This window comes from Phoxinus phoxinus, assembly GCF_949152265.1.
Source record: "Phoxinus phoxinus genome assembly, chromosome: 17".
NCBI lineage: Eukaryota > Metazoa > Chordata > Actinopteri > Cypriniformes > Leuciscidae > Phoxinus > Phoxinus phoxinus.
This window is the reverse complement of record NC_136892.1, coordinates 14,722,441-14,744,639: the sequence shown is the minus strand read 5'-3', so window position 1 is coordinate 14,744,639 and position 22,199 is coordinate 14,722,441. Positions and strand designations below refer to the sequence as shown.

At 37.8% G+C, this 22,199-nt stretch overlaps 1 protein-coding gene across 3 annotated transcripts in view; it reads left to right on the top strand.

Annotated features, from left to right (window-relative positions):
* Nucleotides 1–20,689, top strand: part of LOC306984181 (teneurin-2-like) — an 80,661-nt gene extending 59,972 nt beyond the window's left edge. For all 3 annotated transcript variants that reach the window (XM_079585282.1, XM_079585284.1, XM_079585283.1), the window contains one exon: nucleotides 20,476–20,689. In XM_079585282.1, the coding sequence (XP_079441408.1) occupies nucleotides 20,476–20,495 (20 nt within the window). In that variant the 3' untranslated portion in view covers nucleotides 20,496–20,689. The remainder of the gene's footprint in view (nucleotides 1–20,475) is intronic.
* Nucleotides 20,690–22,199: the final 1,510 nt, after the last annotated feature.

Genomic DNA, 22,199 nt, shown 5'->3' with positions numbered 1-22,199 from the left:
AGAAGAACAAAATAAGACATTGCAATGTATTAAAAGCCAATAGAAAGAGATATGTTTTAAGACTAGATTTGAATGCAGATAAAGTAGAAGCAGCCCTAATGTAGTCTGGAAGGCTGTTCCATAAACTGGGACCAGCCACAGAAAAAGCTCTGTCACCCCGACACTTTAAGCGAGTTCTTGGAATCTGTAGTAAGTTTTGATCTTCTGACCATAGGCTTCTTGAGAGATTATTGGGGTGGAGTAAGTTACAGATAGCTTGGCGTTTGATTAAGTAAAGATTCTTAGACAAGTAATAGGATTTTAAACTCAATTCTATAATTAACTGGTAACCACACTCTAAAAAATGCTGGGTTGTTTTAACCCAAATCTGGGTCAAATATGGACGAACCCAACTGTTGGGTTGACCCAAATTTGTGTTAAAAAACCCCCAGCATTTTTTAGAGTGCAATCTAAATCTTACATAAAGGGGAGTGAAATGCGTAAATTCTTAACATCCTTTCAGAAATCGGGCAGCTGCAATTTGAACCACTTGTAAATGAGAAATTTGAGACTTAGACATACCATGGAGTTGCAATAATCCTGCCTAATCGTAACAAAAGCATGGATTGCAACTTCCAGAGACTTCTCGGATAGTAACGGCTTAATTTTAGCAAGCAAGCGGAGATGAAAGAAACTAGAACCAATCACGGAGTTCATATGTTTATTAAACTTAAGAGAATTGTCAAACTCCACACCCAAATTCCTCACAAAAGAAGAAACAAAAGGTTGTAGATTTCCAAGATCGATCTTGTTACTTCCCGAAGAAACAGTGGGGCCAAAAACCATCACCTCTGTTTTATCTGCATTCAAAAAAAGGACGTTTTTAGAAAGCCAATATGTAACCTCATCCATACAGGCAAATGTAAAGTTTAAAGCACTTTGATAGTGCCGAGCCACGGGAAGGTACATTTAAGTATCGTCATTCGTCAGCATAGCAATGAAACAAAACCCCATGTTTCCTAAAAACAGTCATTTAAAACAAATGAAAAGTAACAATTATTATATGTACAATTATATTTAAAATAAATTATTATTATTTATAGATCATTTTATAGACTGACCTTCTGCAGTAGACAGGGAAGATTTATGACAGTTAATCTTTTATTACCCTTAAAGGATTAGTTCACTTTTAAAGTGAAAATTCTGTCATCATATACTCACCCTTAAGTTGTTTCAAACCTGTATGAATTTCTTTCCTCTGCTGAACACAAAGGAAGATATTTTGAAGAATGTCAGTAACCAAACAGTTTTTGGTTCCCATTGACTTCCATAGTAGGAAAAAAATATACTATGGAAGTCAATGGGAACCAAAAACTGTCTGGTTACTGACATTCTTCTAAATATCTTCCTTTGTGTTCAGCAGAGGAAAGAAATTCATACAGGTTTGAAACAACTTAAGGGTGAGTATATGATGACAGAATTTTAATTTTAAAAGTGAACTAATCCTTTAAATTTGAAAGTTTCAAGCCCTGTACCATCTTTTGTGGAAGGTGCCAATGGCTGCTATACACCCCTAGGGACTTTTCATAGAATCTTCGGTGTGTCTTTGAAGGGACTTTGAGTCTTTTTGTTTGGAATGGTGGTTGATTTCTCCACCACCGAAAAACCTCTCGAGACTGCAGCGAAAGCCTCAAACCCTGAAGACATTGAAAACAGTAAAAAGCAATTTTGACAAGTTCAACTCCTCTATTGCTTTTGCCCTTTCTTTCAAGTGAGCGTGGACAATGTGAACAATGTGGACAGTTTCCAAAACAGAGAACGTTTTTTTTAGAGTATGACAGTTATTTTTGCAATAGAAATATAGTAATGAAGCACTATAGACACAATTGTGAATGACCATATGCATTTGAGACATATACACTGCTGCACTCATCTTCACCTTCCTCAAAGAACGAATCACCATACACACAGTTTCCCACTTAATCAAACTTCTTTTACTGCCATAATTAAATCTTTTCTCGATGGTCCACACCCTCTCAGATGGCTGCTTCTCTGAATAATCTTCATCCAGACATGAGCATCTGCTTTGTGTGCAGCTGTGTTTGTAATTAGCACACAAGCACCAAAATTACGCGTTTTCGTAGCCACCTGCTGTCCAAATCCAGTGTCTTACGTTCTTGTCGACATGGGTTCTTTTGTTCAGGTAATGAACACCTGAGTCACATCGTGCATTTCAAAAAAAAAGTTTAGCTTGTAGCAGTTTTGGCCTGTGGGCGGCGTCGGTGGCCGTGTTGCCACTGCGGCAGACATTCACCAGTGCGTCGGCGTGCGCACACGCTGGGAGCAGCGTGACGTTCTCAGAAGAATCGTTCACATTGTTTCCACCGCTGCTATGAGCCACGCAGTCTTCAAACAACCTTGTGGCGGCCCACTGATCTTTGTTTTTCTCTTTCTTCTCTGTTCTGAACTTCTCTTTCAGTGCCACGGGCAGAAATTGAATCCCTTTCCCTCAAACTCCACCCCTACCGAGACTGAAGACCACGTCAAGTCTGTGTGGGTTATTTTAATGCGCCACGTTTAAGAAAAGAAGTTTCTCCATTTGTGTGTGTATTTGTCTTCATTGAAATAAACCCAAACACAGCAGGGCGCAGACCACTAATGAATTTCCACTGTGGGAGCTAATTAATAGGGACGACAAGAGCTGGATTTGATCAAGAGAATGCTGGGAGACAAGCTGCAGAAGTGAGTCCTGAGGCATCGTGTTCAGCCACCGTTTGCGTGAAGAGCGCGGCATGATGATATGATAAAGACGGCACCTTCAGGCAACACTTACACTCATTACCACTCGCTTTTGTTGCCATTCACGGGTCAACTCTTTAGCTCGCCAGCGCCGAAGAAATGCCCCGCCGCCATTCCCGGGCTCCCTATCCCAAGTGTCCTCGCTCAGATCTGCCCGTCTTCAGTTGTTTGCTGAGCCTTGGTTACTTTTACAGACACTGGGTTCGTGTCCCTGGCAGATTACAGCTAAATGATTAGAGAAGGAGCGCTCATTAAAATGCCACAGTTAGCCCGTGGTTCTGTTCGCACTCTTTTAAGTTCTCGTGGTGAACTGTCACACAGCTTGTACTGAGGCCATTAACGAGTCTAAGGACACAAACTTCAGCTCTCGGGATCATTGCGTGTGTTATGAGAAGTTGTAGCATTATCATATAATATTTGAAATGTGAAAACAAAGTTTGGCCAAAGATGATTGCATAATATGAGCATGCGGATTAATCCTCATTCATGCATGAATTATTAAATTATCACAAAGGGAAAAAGTGTTTCTGTTTACTTTAAATCTTTGTTTATATCGCACATTTCTATTGCTCTCTGTTGCATTATTTCTACATGATCTAAGCAACAATATTTAAAGTTGAAAAAAATAAAAAGAATATACTGAATATACTATGCCCTAAAAGTATGTACTTTTTATAAAGAAAAAGAGTGTTTGAGCGTGTAGCAAAATAGTAGGCAAGCTTTGGGACATACAGTACTACTTTGTCATAATCAGTGCTTACAAATTGTAGTCCAAATTACATGACAAAAAGTGTAGTTAGTAACAATCCATTACATTACACATATTAGGTAATATGATCTGACTACTTTCTGATTACTTTTAAATTACTTTTGACCTAACGCATTTATCACGTTGAATTAAATAGAATAATATTGTACCATATTGATATATAAAAGGGGAATATAGATTTGTATTCCATTCTTTATAAACAACATGCATTAAACATTGCATAAAGTCAGGGTTTCCCAGAATGGGGTTCATGATGGAACTGCAGGTTTGTGAGTTTAATGAAAAGCTAATAATTAAATAAATCATACAAATTTTTTATTTAAATAATAAATGTTTTAATAAAAATGTGTTTTAAAGACAAAAGCATACATAGCAATACACGGTTTAACGACTTACAGCTTGACAATTCAATAGTAATTAATGTGTTCCACAGGGGTTGATTCAATATACAATGCTGAAATGTTGAGATAACACTCCTTAAAAATGAAATGATCTCTGTAAATGGAATGCAGTGGTCAAATGATGCTTTGTGGCCTCTCAATTTTCCATGTAACTATAGCCACCGGACTAGTTGCTGGTCTGTGTGTGCAATTTTACAAAAACTAGAAGACTTTCTAAACGTATATAAGCATTAGGCTTTTAAAAAAAGGAAAATTTAAAACATGGAAAAGAAGAATAGGGAGAATCAATAAATTATGAATGATTTACTGCCATTGTGTGAATGATATGCAATCATGTAATCAATAAAAAAGTAACTTTAGTCTGATTACAAGCATTTTAAAACATAAAATAATCTAATTACAAGTACTGTACTTCATTTTTGTAATCTGATTATGTAATCCGGATTACATGTAATTCCCCTTTAAAGGGCGTTTGCAATGCCAAGGTCATGGGTTCGATTCAGGGAAAGCAAGAACTTATAAGAATGTAAATGTGTACGTTGAAATGCAATGTAAGTCGTTTTGGATAAAAGCGTCTGCCAAATGCATAAATGTAAATGTAATCAGTTACTACCCAGCACTAGTCGTAATTGCGTTCTGTCAATTAGTTACTTGCATCCTGTCTGTCACCCTTTAAACTGCAGCTTTCAATCATCTTGTCACAGTTAAAATCCTCCATATTTGATTTCATTTAATTTCCTACAGTATCTGAGAGAAATGTTGTAGCACGTTGATCTACCAGTCGTGTGTTTGCATGATGATGCATTTAAAGGTTAATAAAAGTAAATATCTTTATAAAAGTCTGTGTTGTTGCAGATGAAATATAATGTGGATAACATTGAATAAATATGTTGTGTTCAATTAGATACTGATTATTAATCACTCAAACCCCTTAACCGTTGTTCTCACATATCCGCCATGTTTGTAGTTTTTGTTAAAATACGTTTTAGTTGTGTTTGTAGTTCTAATTGAATCCTTGTCCAATGCGCAATGGGTTGTGGGTAATATTTTTTCTAACCGGAAATAGTAGACCATTCGGATATCTTTGGAATACTCATTTCAACATACTATAATTTCAAATACTATTTAGAATGGATAGTATTTGCAAATTGTCAAGCAGCACATGACATGTTATCCTTATGCTGTTTTGGTTGAAAACATCACACCCTGAATGGTTAAAATAGCTTTTTAAGGTCTGTCCACTGTAGAGACATACAATTAAAACAGAAAATTAGTGTTGAAATCATTAGGCAAAGAGGATCATCTGTTAATTTCCAGTAGATTTATGGCACACACACACAATTAAAGTGTCAGAATAAAGAGCATGAAGATTATCTACAATTATGAAAATTTGGTAATCTGGATTTTCAAATTTCCTGCTCATTTTCATGTTGGTGGTAGAAATAAAAAAAATCTGTTAACGTCCAACCTCATTTATTGAATCGAAAAGGGAAGTGAGGACTGAAGCTGAAGACAGCTAGTGTTTTAATGAACACGACAATCCAAATATGTCTAGTAAGAGGTATGTCGACAAATACAAGTTTTAAAGACTTATTGTATGTAGAGCTTTGGTTTCCATGACAACAGGTGAAACCCATTGGAAGGAGTGTTTCTTTGGAAAGGTCAGTGATGAGTTTGTGTGTGCAGTGTCTGATTTTTTTATTTATTAAATTTTTTATGGTGTGTCTACGAAAGTGTGTTTGTATGTTTTGGGGAAACATGTTTTTGTTTCTTCGGCGTAATTATTCTCTGAACCTCTGAAAGTGTACACCACTGACACACCATCATGACATCGTGTTTGCACTGTTACTTATGATGATAATGCATTTGTGAGAGTGTAGAAAGCTGCAACCTTTCATACGACGGGAGTAGAACTAAATATAATGCTATAATCAACACTTTTCACGATTAACTAATCTCGAGAGATGTAATAGAAAAATGTAGTAAAAGTTTTCGAGAGAGTTCCACATGTAATACTGTACAATACAAACATGTGTAATAATAATTTCATATGCAAAGATGTTAGCCAATCACAGCAGTGTGTGAAAAAAAAAAAAAAGCTAATTTCTTAATTCCCTCATTCGTTTACATTACTTGAGTGGCCTATTTTTTGCTAATACTGCTTTATGGCTAAAAGGATGTTGTCCTGTATACACATGTTAGCGTCTCTGTGTCATCATGTAGTTCATCATGTTTCTGTGCTTGTGCGTGGCACACCGTGACAAACGCCCGGCAAGCAGTTATTCGGGTCAGAGTGTGACCGTTTCTAATGAATCTCCTAATGCTGCTTGTTCCTTCCGATGCTTATCTGTCCCACTTTCACATCATTTTGTTATTTCATGATTGTTTACAATCCATTAGCATTCGCATGGCTCTCAAATAACGCGTGCGCAGCTATTTCATCGTCGCCTCACAAGGAGAAATAGCTGTGACAGCGCAGAATGTTTATTTAACGTGTCGATGGCGGCGGCAAAGAGGTAATTGAGAATTGATTTGACCATAATGGCTTTTCATATGTTCCCTAAAGAATGCTGATGCCGCCTGATTAAGCCGTGAGACGGCAATTTGCCACTTAATGGGGTCTGCCCTTGTCCTTTGCACAAGACAAACTGACAATGTGAGAAGTGGTAATAGCGGGACAGTGTTCAGGGGTGTCGTCCGCATCGGAGTCATTGTACAGAGCTGTGTGGTTTAATCTGCTCTCGCTTTTGTCACCTCAGATCATCCGCTTTGTTGAGGGAAGTTTCTTAGTTCCAGCTTGCCGCACAGCCTCCACAACTGCAGCAGAAGCTGATGATACTAACACCTGAGTACATTTCCTGAGCCTGCAATGTTACAAGTGCACTCTTTGTTTCTTTCAACTAAAAATGTGGAAACGAACGATACTTTGTTCAAGTAATACTAAGCATATATGTTATGTTACTCATAAAAATGTGAGAATTCAAGGCTTGAGAATCTCTAGTTCTCTGATCTAGGTTCAAATTGGAGGTTGGGGGCTGCACTGTAAAAAAATATTTTCATGATTTGTTATCACAACTTTTTATCTTTTGTCAAATCAACTTGGATAACTAATGTGTGAAGATAACACACTATTTTGAGTTTCTGTTTATAAAACCATTCTTCTTCATTGTATTAACTAAAATATTTAATTACAACGAACTCAAAAATTTAAGGCAACAAGGTAACTTGCTTTTTTAAGTCAAACCAACATTTTTTTTTACAGTGTGTAATGTTGTTTGATATTTTTTGTTTATTTAGGGCTGTCAAAGTTAATGTGTGCACTTGAATTAAATATTTTAAACATCATGATTTTAGCATTCACATTAAGCAAAGTTGGTAATATTGATATTTCACTACTTTTTGAAGAATTATATTAATTGCATATTGACAGCACTACTGGGGTTAGACAATGAAACGGAAGCATCTGGTTTTAGACCACAATAATTTATTAGTATGGTGTAGGGCCGCCTTTTGCGGCAAATACTTGATGAATTACAGATACAATTCCTTCACAGTGGCCAGAGTTATTCTGAGCCATTCCTATTCCATAACAGTGGCCAGGTCACTATGTGATGCTGGTGGAGGAAAACATTTTCTGACTTGCTCCTCCAAAATACCCCAAAGTGGCTCAAAAATATTTAGATCTGGTTACTGTGCAGGCCATGGGAGATGTTCAACTTCACTTTCATGTTCATGAAACCATTCTGTCACAAGTCTTGCTGTGTGTATTGGTGTGTTATAATGCTGATCCGCAGCACCCTCTTCAGGGTACAATGTTTGAACCATTAGGTGCACATGGTCCTCCAGAATGGTTCGGTAGTCCTTGGCAGTGACGCGCCCATCAAGCACAGTAGGGAATGCCATGATATTGCAGCCCAAACCATCACCGATCCACCCCCGTGCTTCACTCTGGGCAGCAACAGTCCTGGTGTTAAGCCTCTTTAGGGCTTCTCCACACCATAACTCCCACAGATGTGGGAAAGACAGTGAAGGCGGACTCATCAGTTGTCCACAGCCCAAGATTTGCACTGTTGGCACCAATGTGACCACAGGTTTGGCTTTAGCAGCCAGTCCATGAATATTGACCCTGATTGGCCATCAGCCCACACATACAGTATATAGGTGTGAAATCTCTGTATAACCATTGAAAACAGTGTTTCAGTTTTATTTTTCAACCCATGAATTTTTTAACAACAATAATAAAATAAAATAAATCAATCTGCTTTATATATATTTTTAAAACAAACAAACAAAAGTTAATAAAATGTAAATATGAAATATAAAATACATATTTTCCACATTAACTATTTGATTTACAATGGCAATATAAAAATAAATTATTTAATATTTTTCTGACACTGTATAAATGGGTGTTGTGTATTAAAATATAAATGACTTTCTATTTTGCGAAGAGGTCCCTTGCCATTGGCAATGGCATCAAAATGTTAAACACTCCTGATCTAGGTCTAACTATTAACAGGTGACGGAACAAATTAATATCTCATTAAATAAATCATGGGTTACAAAATATCCAGTGTAAAAGTCGTCTCAGCCTGTAGTGAAATATAAACTGTGTCTGAACATCCGACTCTTTTGACGTACTGCATATCCTGTAGTCTGGAAGTAGGCATATTCCAAGGACATAAACTATTACTTTTGTTATGAACCTTTATGATTTGTTGTTTGATTTAATGTCTAGCCATGATGGCGCAGGCTGATGGCCTCTACATTGCAGTCTGCTATAGCAATCACATAATTGACTAAATGGCACAAGCTGATTTGCTTGCCATTGAAATTGCTTGCTAAACATAAATATTCTGTTTCAGTTCCTCTGAAATCCTCCACCTCCCCCAGCTCCACCTGTCTAGATCAGCTACTGGATTTATATGTGCCTATTCATACAGCAGCAGCAGCATATCTTACATGCTTACAGTGTCTGTGTGTGTACTGTCAGTTCATTGTTTTGCAGCAGTGTGTAGCAAATAGTCCACCAAGACATGCTAAAATAGTTTAGACTCTTTTTAGAGAGTTGTCATGATTGAAATAAAATGAACTCATAATTGATGTAGATTGGTTGTGTTGGTTAACCTGCAATTTACACTTTAAGGTCAACATTTGTTGATTATTAAAGTGGGAAGACTTACACATTGAATTGGCTCTGTCAAAAACCAGTTACAGAAAGAAAAATGAATAGCGGGTCGTATAGTATAACAGGTTGAGTCAATAATATGCGCCGGTGATGCAATGCACAGTGGATCTTTTCTGTTTGCATGTTGCATTCGTCAGGTTGCCTCATGCACAGGCACACCGTAATTACAATTTCTGTGCTTACATGCTTTAGTCTACACATAAATTAATTTTTTGTTGTTATTGCATAAATTATGTTTCTGGCGTAGTCAACGCATGCTTTGTTTGCACAGAAGCACACTGAACTGAAATAAATCCAATGCAGTATGCTTGGCATGTTACCTCAGTATGGACATCCTTAACATTCCCCACGAATAACACACAAGACTTGAGAAGGGTTTTTATGAGCAATGCATTGATCTCACAGCGTCAGATTGTTCAGAAAAAAAAGAACAACTGGGCTTTCTGTTTCTCGTTATTTCTTTGATTTCCAAGGTCTTTTAATTTGAGTTCATTTTCAGTTGTGTGTGTGTTTGTGTGTTCACTGCATTTGTTGTTTTTATAATTTGCTATCCTTTTATCCTTATTTCATTTTTCATTACAAGCATACTTTGATGACGAGGATGAAGATCTGTTTGGTGATTACTATTTCAGTAAGTTACAATATGTTCAATGTGTTCATGTGTTTGCTGTGTATTTATATATTTATTTGTACATAAATGTATACACTCACCAGCCACTTTATTAGGTACACTTTGAAAGTATACAGATTTTTACCTCCTTTTACCCTCAGAACTGCCCTAATTCTTAGTGGCATAGATTCAACAAGGTGCATCAGAGGATGGGTACACTGTGGTCATAAAGGGATGGACATGGTCAGCAACAACATTCAGGTGGTGTTTAAACAATGCTCAATTGGTTCTAAGGGGCCCAAAGTGTGCCAAGAACCACCCAATCCCCCCACACACACATTACACCCCCACCACCAGCCTGAACCATTGATACAAGGCAGGATAAATCCATGCTTTCATGTTGTTTACGCCAAATTCTGCCCCTACCATCTGAATGTCGCTGCAGAATTTGAGACTCATCAGACCAGGCAATGTTTTTCCAATTTCCAATTGTCAAATTTTGGTGAGCCAGTGTGATTTGTAGCCTCAGTTTCCTGTTCTTATCTGACAGGAGCGGCACCCGGTGTGTCTTCTGCTGCTGTAGCTCGACATGTTGTGCGTTCAGAGATGCTCTTCTGAAAACCTCGGCTGTAATGAGCGGTTATTTGAGTTACTGTTGCATTTCTATCTGCTTGAACCAGTCTGGCCGTTCTCCTCTGACCTCTGGCATCAACAAGGGATTTTCGCCCACAGATCTGCCGCTCACTGGAGATTTTCTCATTTTTTGACCGTTCTCTGTAGAGATAGTTGCACGTGAAAATCCCAGTAGATCAGCAGTTTCTGAAATACTCAGACTTGCCCGTCTGGCACCAACAGCCATGTCATGTTCAAAATCACTTAAATCACAGTTCTTCCCTATTCTGATGCTCAGTTTAAACTTCAGCAGATCGTCTTGACTGTGGGCGAATCCCAATCGGAAGTGAGCATCCCTATGCCCTACTCACTATGAAGGGCAGAGCCCTTGAAGTGGGATTTTGGCGGGAGCAAGGCACTTGTGTGTCATAATGAAGTGGTTAGGAACACGCTTGGCGAAGGGAGCAATGAAATGTTACTATGACAACGCAGCATGGCGCCTATCACCCCATTAGCTGTCCTTAAAACACAAATTTCTTGTTATTGCTGGTAATATAATTGTTGCCAAAAAAATCTGCGTATGTGTGTGTGAGTATATTCCCTCTCTGCTCTCATCTTTAAAACTCTTTTTTGGTCCCTGCATGTAGTGACATTTACTATCTACTATCTAACTTTAAAATTAATCGCGAGGATTCGCCACCATGGGTCACATGACTATAAACAATAAAATTACTTCCTTGAAGTGATCATGACCCTTCGCTAACAGACTTCTGGAAGGGCCCTTGAAATGGCTTCCCCTTCACGAAGTGCCCTTCAAGGGGGCAAACATTCCATTTGGAATTCGCCCCATGTCTGCATGCCTAAATGCATGTGATTGGCTGATTAGATATTTGCATTAACTAGTGATATTTGCATAAACAGGTGTACCTAATAAAGTGGCCGATGAGTGTGTATACTGTACATATTTTATAGATACATAATTATTTTGGTGTGTAATGGGAATCATGGGTGCCATAAAATATCTTTATTCAACTTTCAAATCTGATAATAAGCCATTTTAATTCATTAAAATTATTTTATTGAATTTTCAGACTAAGCTATTAGTGGAAGTGCTACAAATTGGATGGCGGTGGGTTTTTAAGAAAGCTTTTGGTAAAAATAATAGTCTTTTTGTGTCCGAAAAATTCCCTTCGTCAAATCACCTATTAGCTGTTCATTTCTAGCCCTGTTGAGAGCCGCAGTCACCGGCTGACAGATTGCTGCCTTCATCATAAAGCTCTCATTAGAAACTTCATTAATCACAATGCCTTAAACAAACCCAAAGCCAATTAGCCTCACATGGCATGAAGCCAGACTCGTCAGTCTATTTCTCTCAATAACACGAGTAACTGTCTTTGAAAAGTCATTTTATAGTGACTTTTTTTTTTTAGATGGCATTCAAAACCCTGAAAGGCCTATTTTACAAACAGAATAACCCTGTTAGGCGTGTGTGTGTGTGTGTGTGTGTGTGTGTGTGTGTGTGTGTGTGTGTGTGTGTGTGTGTGTGTGTGTGTGTGTGTGTGTGTGCGTGCGTGTGTGTCTGTGTCCATTTTAAAATTACACAATTAACCTTTGATCTACTTATATGAAAGTATTTGAATATTCAGTGTAATATAATGTATAAAGCCAGAGCTCTCATCTGCCCTTTTGTTGCTGTGGTTGTTAGTGTTCTTATTGCTTTTTTTTTTTTTTTTTCATGGAGGTTAGCATGCGTTCCCACAACAAACCTTGAATATAATTTTCAAAACACGCACCCGTGACTCTCATGTTAATATAATTCGTTTTTCTCATATGGAATTCGTCCTTCGTTTTCTCACATTTGAACAAACTTCCCATTTGACCTCAATATCAACATAATGAGCTTCAAAATGAGTGTGAATGAGGTCAGGAATAATATCCGTTCATAATGGCATCTGTGGTTGGCACTCAATTATGAAGCGATAGTCTCATTTTCACCACTTCTACAGTGAGATTGCATAGACATAGAAGTGAAGTGGTGTCTTAAGAAGATTTAAAGAAACATATTCTTCTCTTAGGAACCGTAAAAAGGAGAGCGTGGATGATATTATCATAGTAAACCGATCTACCTGCTTCTAGCAATTTCCTTGAAACTGTACCTATTAAGTTAACTTACAGAATGCCCTTGTCGGCTACCGACAGTCATCATTTTCCAGAAGGAAACATGCCGTCTGGAACGATGACACTTGCAGCATGCGAAGACGTGATAAATGTTTGTGCTGAGAAACATGGGAAATGAAGTGAGAGCTGCAAGGACCAAACAATCTGTATATGAGCACATAATACTTCACCAACCATGATTTTGACCTTACTAAAATGTTGAGACCGTTAAAATATAAACAAGCTATAAAGAAATGGAGCTGCAGGGCAACTTGTGTTGATTATGAATTGCAAGAGAGATTTATGAAAGATACAGATGGAAGATATATTATAAAATACCCACCAGAACTGTTCTTGGGTTTGCAAGGGCCAATGAAGTAGAGTTTATTTTACCGTACACAGACTAATGCACCATATGATTCACTCTTTGATTGTATCATCTTAATATTGTTTCGTATATGAAATATTTTCTCTGTCGCTCAGTCCCCCTCCTCCCTTTTTCTTGTACTCGAGCTCACAGGCGTTCAGTGTATTCGCCCGAAGGTCATATGAAATGATAAGAGTCGGGTTTGTGCTGCACATTTGGAGTTCATTCTGCCCCAGTGTTATTGCCCTGGCAGCACATTAAAGGGGCTTTCGGATAGCTCTGGAGCTACACAAGGGCCATGGCTCCATTCATACGACTCCAAGCCAGAGAAAACATTCATTTGTGGATTTAAATCCGTAGTCAGTTACGTAACGTCTAAATGTTCTGTTTTGATATTTGCACATTTGTCACCATTGCTTCCGCACTTAAAAGGACGAAAAAACACTGCAACATCACGCGTGGATGATGACACCTCAATGTGTCATAAATGAAATGCAAAACACATCGAGACATTTCTTTTAGCCCACTCGCACTGTGCCAAATATGAAATCATCTGTCAGTGGGGCTGTTTGTTGTGAGAAGATTATTGGGTTTATTCTGAGAACTTGAGTAGCCTGCAGAGGAAGAACAGAACCACAGTGGCTCGAGTAATGGCTGTTTAGGAGAAAACGCTGTTTAAATAACTTCACATGTACAGTCTGTTTGAATCGGAAGTTGCGGCCGACATTACTTCAGTATTGTAACTTATTTCTGAGTTAAACGGACTTGAATTTAGACATCTCTAGCTCACAGCAGACTTTAGGGGAGTGGTTAATGATGTTTCGTTTCTATCATCAGAGAAGGAATGCCATTCCAAAGGGAAATCAAATTTTTAGAATTCCAACTAAAGATTGTAACTATTTTTTCTGCGTATTAACTTCCATTATTTTTTGTTCACCACAACACTAGTAGTGTGCACTTATAATATAAATGGGGTCAAATTTGATTACATGTGATTGCATATTAGTGACAGCTAATAAAGTACAACCAATTCATTCAAAAACGCTGAATTAAACAAGTGATTTTTTTCTTCTGATGATGATTCACATACTTCTTATTTCTTGCTTATTGCATTTTAAATAGACTAAAGCTATTAACTTTGTCAGAAGCTTGTGTTTTCTGCAATTTCATTTAGGGGAATATTTTAAAACTCATTTTTGTTTACTAACCACCATATACTGCGCTTGATTTTCTCAAAAATGCAAACATGTACATACATGTTACTCACATATTATAGCACAGTTTATTCTGAATGCAGTGTAATCATATTTTAGCCATTAAAAGGTTCTAAGTAACTGAAATAAGCACAAATGTCAGGGCATGTAAACACATACTGTATTCACGGCACAAAAACACCTCAGACTCTAGTCGGTTAAACGTGGTATGAATATGAGGGTGGAATGATGAAATACAGATGAAAAATCATATGAGGTTATTCTATGAAGGGCCACCTTTCATGTTCACAACCTGTCCAAATTGAATCAAAATTGGACTAAATAGGCCAATCTGGTGAAAATAGATAGGCTAGTTGCAAAATTGCACTCACCCACTTAGAAATCATCACTTTTAGTCACATCTGAATCCAAATGAACTTATTGTGAAGTGATATGATGAAAAATATTAAATGAAATAAGGGAAATGATTGTTTGTGAGTGAGCTGGATTTTTTTAGCGACTTTACATCTCTGTTGAATTAAAGCTGCATCTCTGCGCCTGCGACCTTCACGACATCTGTTGTGTTTACAGAGGATCTGATGACTATAAGTGACTATTAATGAAAGTTACAAGCTACACAAATTTGGCTTCTGGTGTTCAGTGACACCTTCGGTGCGAATCTTTCATCTATTCCTCTCAACTGAACAATAAAATAATAAACAACTGGATAAAAAAAAAAAAGTTATATTGTCCTCTCTTGTTATACAGTCTATCAGCTCACCAGACACCAGTAGAAGAAGAAGAAGCAAAGTTATTCACCAGATTTGCTATCATATAGGTCCTTCTGCAGAACCATATCAATTTAGACATCCACCTGATCGATCCACAGCTCTACAGGTGTGTCGGGCCATTTATCAGCGTCAGCCGGCAGACAGAGAACAATGCTGCCTTCTCGTTCTTAAAGAGCCTGTTTTCTAAGTGGAAATTTCTCCATTAATTCAATTCCCAGAGCTCAGCGCCAGAGAAAGCATAGAGTTTCACTCTTCACGCATCCTTGGCACAAATTTCATTTGTTCTATTCAATAGAAAAAACTGTTAGAAAGTAAAAAGAATAACAAAGGAATTGTGTTGATGATTGTAGTGGAAAATAAATAGAAGACAATGGATTTTTATGGAAGAGAATGAGAATGACTGACAACCACCACTGCCATTTGGTGAAGTGCTCTCAAAGATCAATGCCACTTTGCCATACTCTTTTCAATTCCATATTGACAGGATAATGAGAGTGCTATGGAGACACTGCCTTCCTCATGTGATGTTTTTTTGCTTGTTGTTATGACCCTCTAACGTGACTCACATCAACAAAATCTCAAATTAGTTTTTAATAAAATTTATTGTAATCAATGAAAAAACACTGTAAAACAAAAACTCAAAATCCATAAATTATAATGCAGTCACCTTTACCTTTGATCATTGAATCTTTGTGGGCGAAATGCGTGTGAGTGAAAAAAATCCCCATGCAGAAAAATTCTAATGATTTTTATTTAGACATCTGCTTTTCCCTGTAGAACACAGACACTTGACCTATTTTTTGTACAATGCAAATTTAATTAATAGTTTTGAATTTAAGAATTTTGAATTTGGAGTTCTGAATTTCTTCTTCATCTGAAAACTTTCAAAATAAAATCTCACAATTAAAATGGCCAACTCTGACATATGCCACAATTTATTTTGTTAAATTTAACATCTAAATTCTATTTTACAAAATCAAATAATTTGTAAATTTTCTAGCTCCATAAAAATCCATCCTGAATCAACATGAAAATTCATAAGCTGGTCTTGATTGATCTGCCTGCCATTGACACCATTATATGAGAACTGAGCTGTTTTCTCCAGAGCGACTATATATGAACTAAATGAATAACATTTTTACAGCAAAAATTAACCATCCCTGAATTTACTTAAGCTGGACTATGGCGCTATTTTCTTCTAGTTCCGCTGTACAGCCGAAACAAACTTTGTTGCATTATTTTCCTGGTATCACTATAAATCTGCTTTGAAACAATCTGTATTGTAAAAATATCTTTATAAATAAAGGTGACTTGACTTGACTTGACTTGTCAGAGAGTGGAGTTGAAGGAGGAGCGAGGCCGTTTTAAACTAAACAATTTTCAAATAAATTAAACTAACTTGATTTACATGACAACGCTGTTTGGGGGCCTGAGAATGCAAACTTTTTAAAAAACAGGATTTAAAGTGCAAGTTTTTGAAAATTATACCATTATCGTCTATCGTCTATAAACAACGAAAATGTATGCTCTAAAAAAGTATGCTCTATATAGTATGAATGTAATCTGGATATACTATTTGTCATGTTGCCCTCATCACGTGATCTACCAATGTCACTTGCGTCGCTTCACTGCCATTCACAAATCCTCTCCCGTGGCCTCATGGGATAGTAAAGTATCGATCGTATGCACACTTCATAAACATTCATCCTGGTAATTTTTTTCACCTACTCTTTTATGAATACTATGAATTCAGACAACCTTCTTTTATCACATACTGTTTTTCGCCTATTGTATATTAGGGAAGTGTGCAATTTTGGATGAGAATAAATAGGAGAGAAAATGATGAGGTTAACGAGGAAGGACAGCTGGGACAAATGAACCAATAATCAGGGAACAGGAAGGGTGGGGTTAAGACAGGAGAGCACATGGCACATAGAAACAAACATGACAAGCCATTTGCTTGCACCTAACTTGAAAAAAACAAGAGCTGTGTCCAGTGAGAACAATCACAATCCATGTGCTCAAACAGAACACGCAGCCAATGAGAGCTTTCGCCGACTGCGTGTCCGCGCAAAATATTAAAGCAATCAGCAGATGTAAACACAAACCGCGTGCTATCCAGAACACAAGTACGTCGTATGGCCCGAGCGAACTCGAAACTGCACGCTCATTCAACGAGACCAGTGAACAATAGAAGACAAACATGAATGTCCGATCCCCGAAAGAACCAAAACCAAACTAGACCGAAGTACCGTGATCCGAACACCACACTCCACACACAAAACTCACGAGGACGGAAGAGCGCACGACCCGAGCGAACTCGGAACCGCAAGAAAGTAGGAGTGTCTGGGCTCTGTCACCAAACAAGAATAAACCAGATCGAAGTGCCAGAACCTTGACAGGTCTTTTCAACAGTCTTTTTTTCCCCGTTCTGAATTACAATACTCTTTCATTTGCTTTCAATATTTTCACTGTTTACTCTTCCTGCTGTCTTGCTTCCTGGCAACCTGGTAAAATCACCCTTCTGTGACGCTCTCTGCACTGCTGTTCGTGTGGAGGTCAAGGTGGCAAAGCACATTTACATTTAATCATTTAGCAGATGCTTTTATCTAAAGTGATTCACAAATGAGAGATACAAGTACCTGCCGCATGTGTTCAGAAGAGCATTGAAGCCATGTTGCGACTATTTTACAACAACCTTAATATCTCACAATTGCTATTTTTCCTCATTATTGTGATTTTTATACCTTACAGTATATTTCACATTGTGACGTTTTTTATTTTATTTTATGCATTTGCTAATTTGATTTTAATTTGATGCATCATATCAGCTATGAAAACAACGTCTGGCATATTGTATCTGCCTCACTTGGCTTCAGTGAACAGACGATGAGTTGACTGCGAGTGGTAAAGGAAGTCTCTGCAGTTGCTGGAGAAATGTCCTGTGGTCAGACGCGTCTCCTCTCCCAGAGTCCAAATGGATGATGAAGCTCCTGTGAGCTCTTTGCTGACAGCTTCTGATAATGCGCCCTCTTTATGGAGGAGGCAGAAACTAATGAGAAGTTGAAGGCACTGAATAAATTGGAAAATTGTAGCATAATGATTTTGTCCGCTGGCCTGTTTATGGGGCTGAGAGGGCAGGAGAGAGAGAGAGAGAGAGAGAGAGAGAGACTTAACAGGCTTTCTCCGGGGAAGATATATGCACACAGACAAACAGACTCGTACCCCACGGAGAGGCCATCCTGAGCGGGTCAATGGCTCCCAGTGAGTCTCCGGCATTGTGTGAGGCCAAATAAAGCCTGGCACAATTTGACGGCAATTATTATGGAAATGGAGAAGCTTGTGAAAGATTTACTGGCGAAAATTTAGAAATAGACTTAGGCGCAAAATAAGTTACAGAATGACGTAGTATGCGGCTCTCATTGCTACGGCATTTATGCTAATCTACGCAAGAACGTGTGTCTGCTGTATCAGCACGCATGTGAGGACTTATCGTCTCTTCCTCCACCTGAGTGATGATTCCATGGGCTGCACTGGTGCTCTGATTTCTGCCTTACACAAGCGGCCACCCAATTGCAATGGCCTGATAAGAGCCGGAGGGGCAGTTCAGGCCTCGCTCGTGCTCTTCCAGGCCCGGCATCTGCTGAGAGATAAGTGTTTCCTGGCGAGCAGGAGATGAAGGCCGTCGTAGACACATTCCTTCAGCGGCATTACTGAAAGAGTGATAAGCAGTAGGATATTTTGTCGACCGCACGGTTTCTGTTTCTGCAGCGTTGTGCGGGGTAGCGCCGCCCACTTTGAAATATTATTGGTCCAAAAGCTCCCATTATATGCATAAAAATGTCATGAAACCTTCCATTTCAGTATAGGTAAGTTTTAGTAGCAGTGGAAAAACACCAAATAATCCCTTAAATAACAATTTTACATTATCTGTAGAGAGAGACAAACTATTTCTGTATGTACACTGTAACAAAAAAAAATTGTGCACTCAACTTAAATTTTTTTATTATCTTTTTGCTTTGACTCAGTTAAGTTTTATTTACTTAATCTACTAAGTATTTTCAACTTAAAACGTTTAGTTGTGTGTATATTTTTTGTCTATACAATGGAAGTCAGTGGTCACCAAAACAATTTAGTTACTAATATTCTTTAAAAAAAAAAAACTGCATACAGGTTTGAAACGACATGAGGCTTTTTTTTTTGCCTATTGGATTTAATATAACAAAGAAATGTAAATATTTGTATATATTTACAACATTTAAGTATTTATAATATATCATATAATATGATATACTACTAATTTTATATGCACATATACTTAAAAAACATTCCAATCGGCTGTATTTGTGTTACATTACAGCCGTCTTTTGTTAAGTTTGGACTGAGAAATAACTTGCTTGGTGACAAAGCAGCATTAGAGTTAAAATCACTTACCGTATTATTATCACAGACATCAGTGTCAATCGCTAGACTGAATTGTTTGGCCCCGCTTACTGTGAAACTTTAATGGTCCAAAACCGTGCTCCATATAAGTGTATTTTTAAACATGAAATATCTTCTGATTGTGTTTATTGTGCACAGTCAAATTGTTTGTCGCTGAAAACCTGTCCCATCGCACACACTTCGGACACAGTAAAAGGACTCAGCAGGATTTGTGCAGTGTAGTGTATAAATTTGCCCCTTGCTGGTATGATTGAGTTGATGGAGCATTCCAGCAACATTTAGCTTGGCAGCAGGGCCAAGACAGAAAAAAATATACTCAGGATTACTCATGATGGAGAAGAGCTGTGGTTACATAATCAACCTTCTTTCCCCGCAAGCACAATTTGAGCGGAAGATGATATGAGGATCATTTAGACACTGTTTACTGTTTCCTTCTCTTAACATCTGTCACAAAGTCCTCATATCCACAAACCCTGAAAGACGACGGGTTCCAAACAAGGTTGTTTAACTCGTCTGTTTGCTTTTGGTTCCCGATCCACAGGCCCATATGGACTTTGCAGAATTTGATTTGTGTTACAAATTGGTGGAATTCTGTGGAATAGATTTAAATGTGTAAAAGTTGTTTATCTAAAATTAAAGTAAAGTGAATAAATACTTCAATTTTAAATAACCAGTTTCCATTGTAATATATTTTAAAATATAATTTATTCCTGTGATGACAAAGCTGAATTTTCAGCATCATTACCCCAGTCTTTATTGTCACATGATCCTTAAGAAATCATTCTAATTTATTGCTGCTCAATAAACATATCTTATTATCAATGTTAAAAACAGCTGTGTTGCTTAATATTTTGTGTGTGTGCTTTGATGAGTAGAAAGCTCAAAAGAACAGCGTTTATTTGCAATATACATCTCTTTGTAACAATGTATATGTCCTATTGATCAATATAATGTGTTAATTTCTTGAAAAAATTCACACTGACCCCAAACATTTGAATGATATAGTATTTCTGTATTTTGTTGCCTTGTACTGTAACCTAATATACAGTATAATAAGCTACATAAAAGTAGTTCATATGACTATTACGACATTACCTATACTCCGAAGTCTTCTGTATAGATATAGCTTTGTGTGAAGGACAGACACAAATTGAAGTTTTCTACAGATTCCGTGTGGGCCTGCTGATCCGTACGTGATGCGGCGCGTGACCCTACCTCACCCTCTCTGTTTGGGACACAGCATGCTGCGACCCTGCAGTGGCCCAGATCTGCTGTTCAATCAGCCTAGAGAGGAGACACAGAGATCCACAGGAACATTCAAAGCCGAAAAAGTGCGGCCTCAACAAACGCGCACTTGCCTGGGGAGCGTCTGACGATCCGCACCCCATTGCCAATGTGTAGCACTGAAGATAGTGCTGGCACAGCTTCAGCGTTGAGTGCAGACATATCAAACGAGCTATGTGCTTGTATCCTTATCTTCGTCTCTTTTCTCTCTCTTTCCATCTCTCTTCTCTTTTTCTCTCTACCTTATTTCTTTCCCTCATGCCGTTTGATACGTCTGCCAAAAAGCACAAGCGCTTTCTCTCCGAAATCACAGGGATCACAGGTAAAGAGGCAGCAGGAGACATAAAGGTGTGTTGCAAACAACTGCTTCAACATGCGTAATTAAGCCCAGCCAGCCTCCTCAAAGTCTCGCCGAGCCCTAGAAAGGCTTTTTTACCCAGTTGATGTTTTGTGTTTTTGTCAGTCTCAATCTAATTTTAGCTGCTCTTTGAGCAAAAGGTTGTTTTTATTCTTCATCACTCGTGCTGTTTTGCATTCAGATATAAAAACTCAACAGCTGCGACTTGCCGCAGTAAATGATTGTGCTCTTTATAGAGTCTTGTGAATGTACTAACATGTTAAAACAGGAAGCTTCAGACAAAACTACACAGCGAGTCATTATTAGGTTTGAACATTTTACTGAGGCGGTTCATATCACGTGGACGTTTCCTTTGCTGAGAATGAATATATTGGATCTTTTTTTTCTTCCATTTTATTACAGAATATTACACTTTTTCTTATTTGTCTTGGTAATTTTCTGCCATTCAAAGTTTGTTTTGTATATTTTTCGGTTTCATGGATTTTCCAGCCTTTAACCATGTTCTAACAAGTCATGATGACAAAGCGACAAGTTAATAATCTCCTCCATGTAGGTTCGCATTCATTTAAATTCATGCTGAGAAGCCCCACCCACAGTGAAATCTCATTGGACCAAAGGCTGTATATTATTGGCCCACACCTCAAGAATATTAAATGTTTTTTTTTTTTTTTTTACTTTATACTTTTTACAGAATTTAAGATTCCATTTTCAAAATTGACTTTCATTACATCAATAGAATGTTTCCAATTTTAATAATATTTGCATACTCGATATTTCCATTGTTGGTCTTCTTTATTGCAGTTTCTTTGCATATTAACTTTAAATAAGAGACTATGTCAATTAAATAAAACAACTCAAATATCAGCCAATAACCAATTTTGTTCTGATATATCAAGCAAAACTACAAGTTATAGGGCCCTATCTCTATTCAGCGCAAATGACTTTGTACGCCGACGCGTGTATCATTCCTATTTTTCACCAGACGCACGTCGGTAAATTAGGGAATGAACTTGGGATCGGGGGGTTCAGCGAAAAGAGGAGGCGTATTCCGGCGCAAACGTTCCCTGGTGCTATTTTGCAGTTTGAGAAAACAATACTGCCACAGACCTGGATAAACCTAGTCTAAAGTCAGTGGCGCATTATTCAGATGCTATTTTAAGGACGCATGCTTGGTCATAATACCCTTTGCTTCTCTCATCTACACAGACGCAACAGTTCATATTTTTGTAAACCATACATAATTACAAG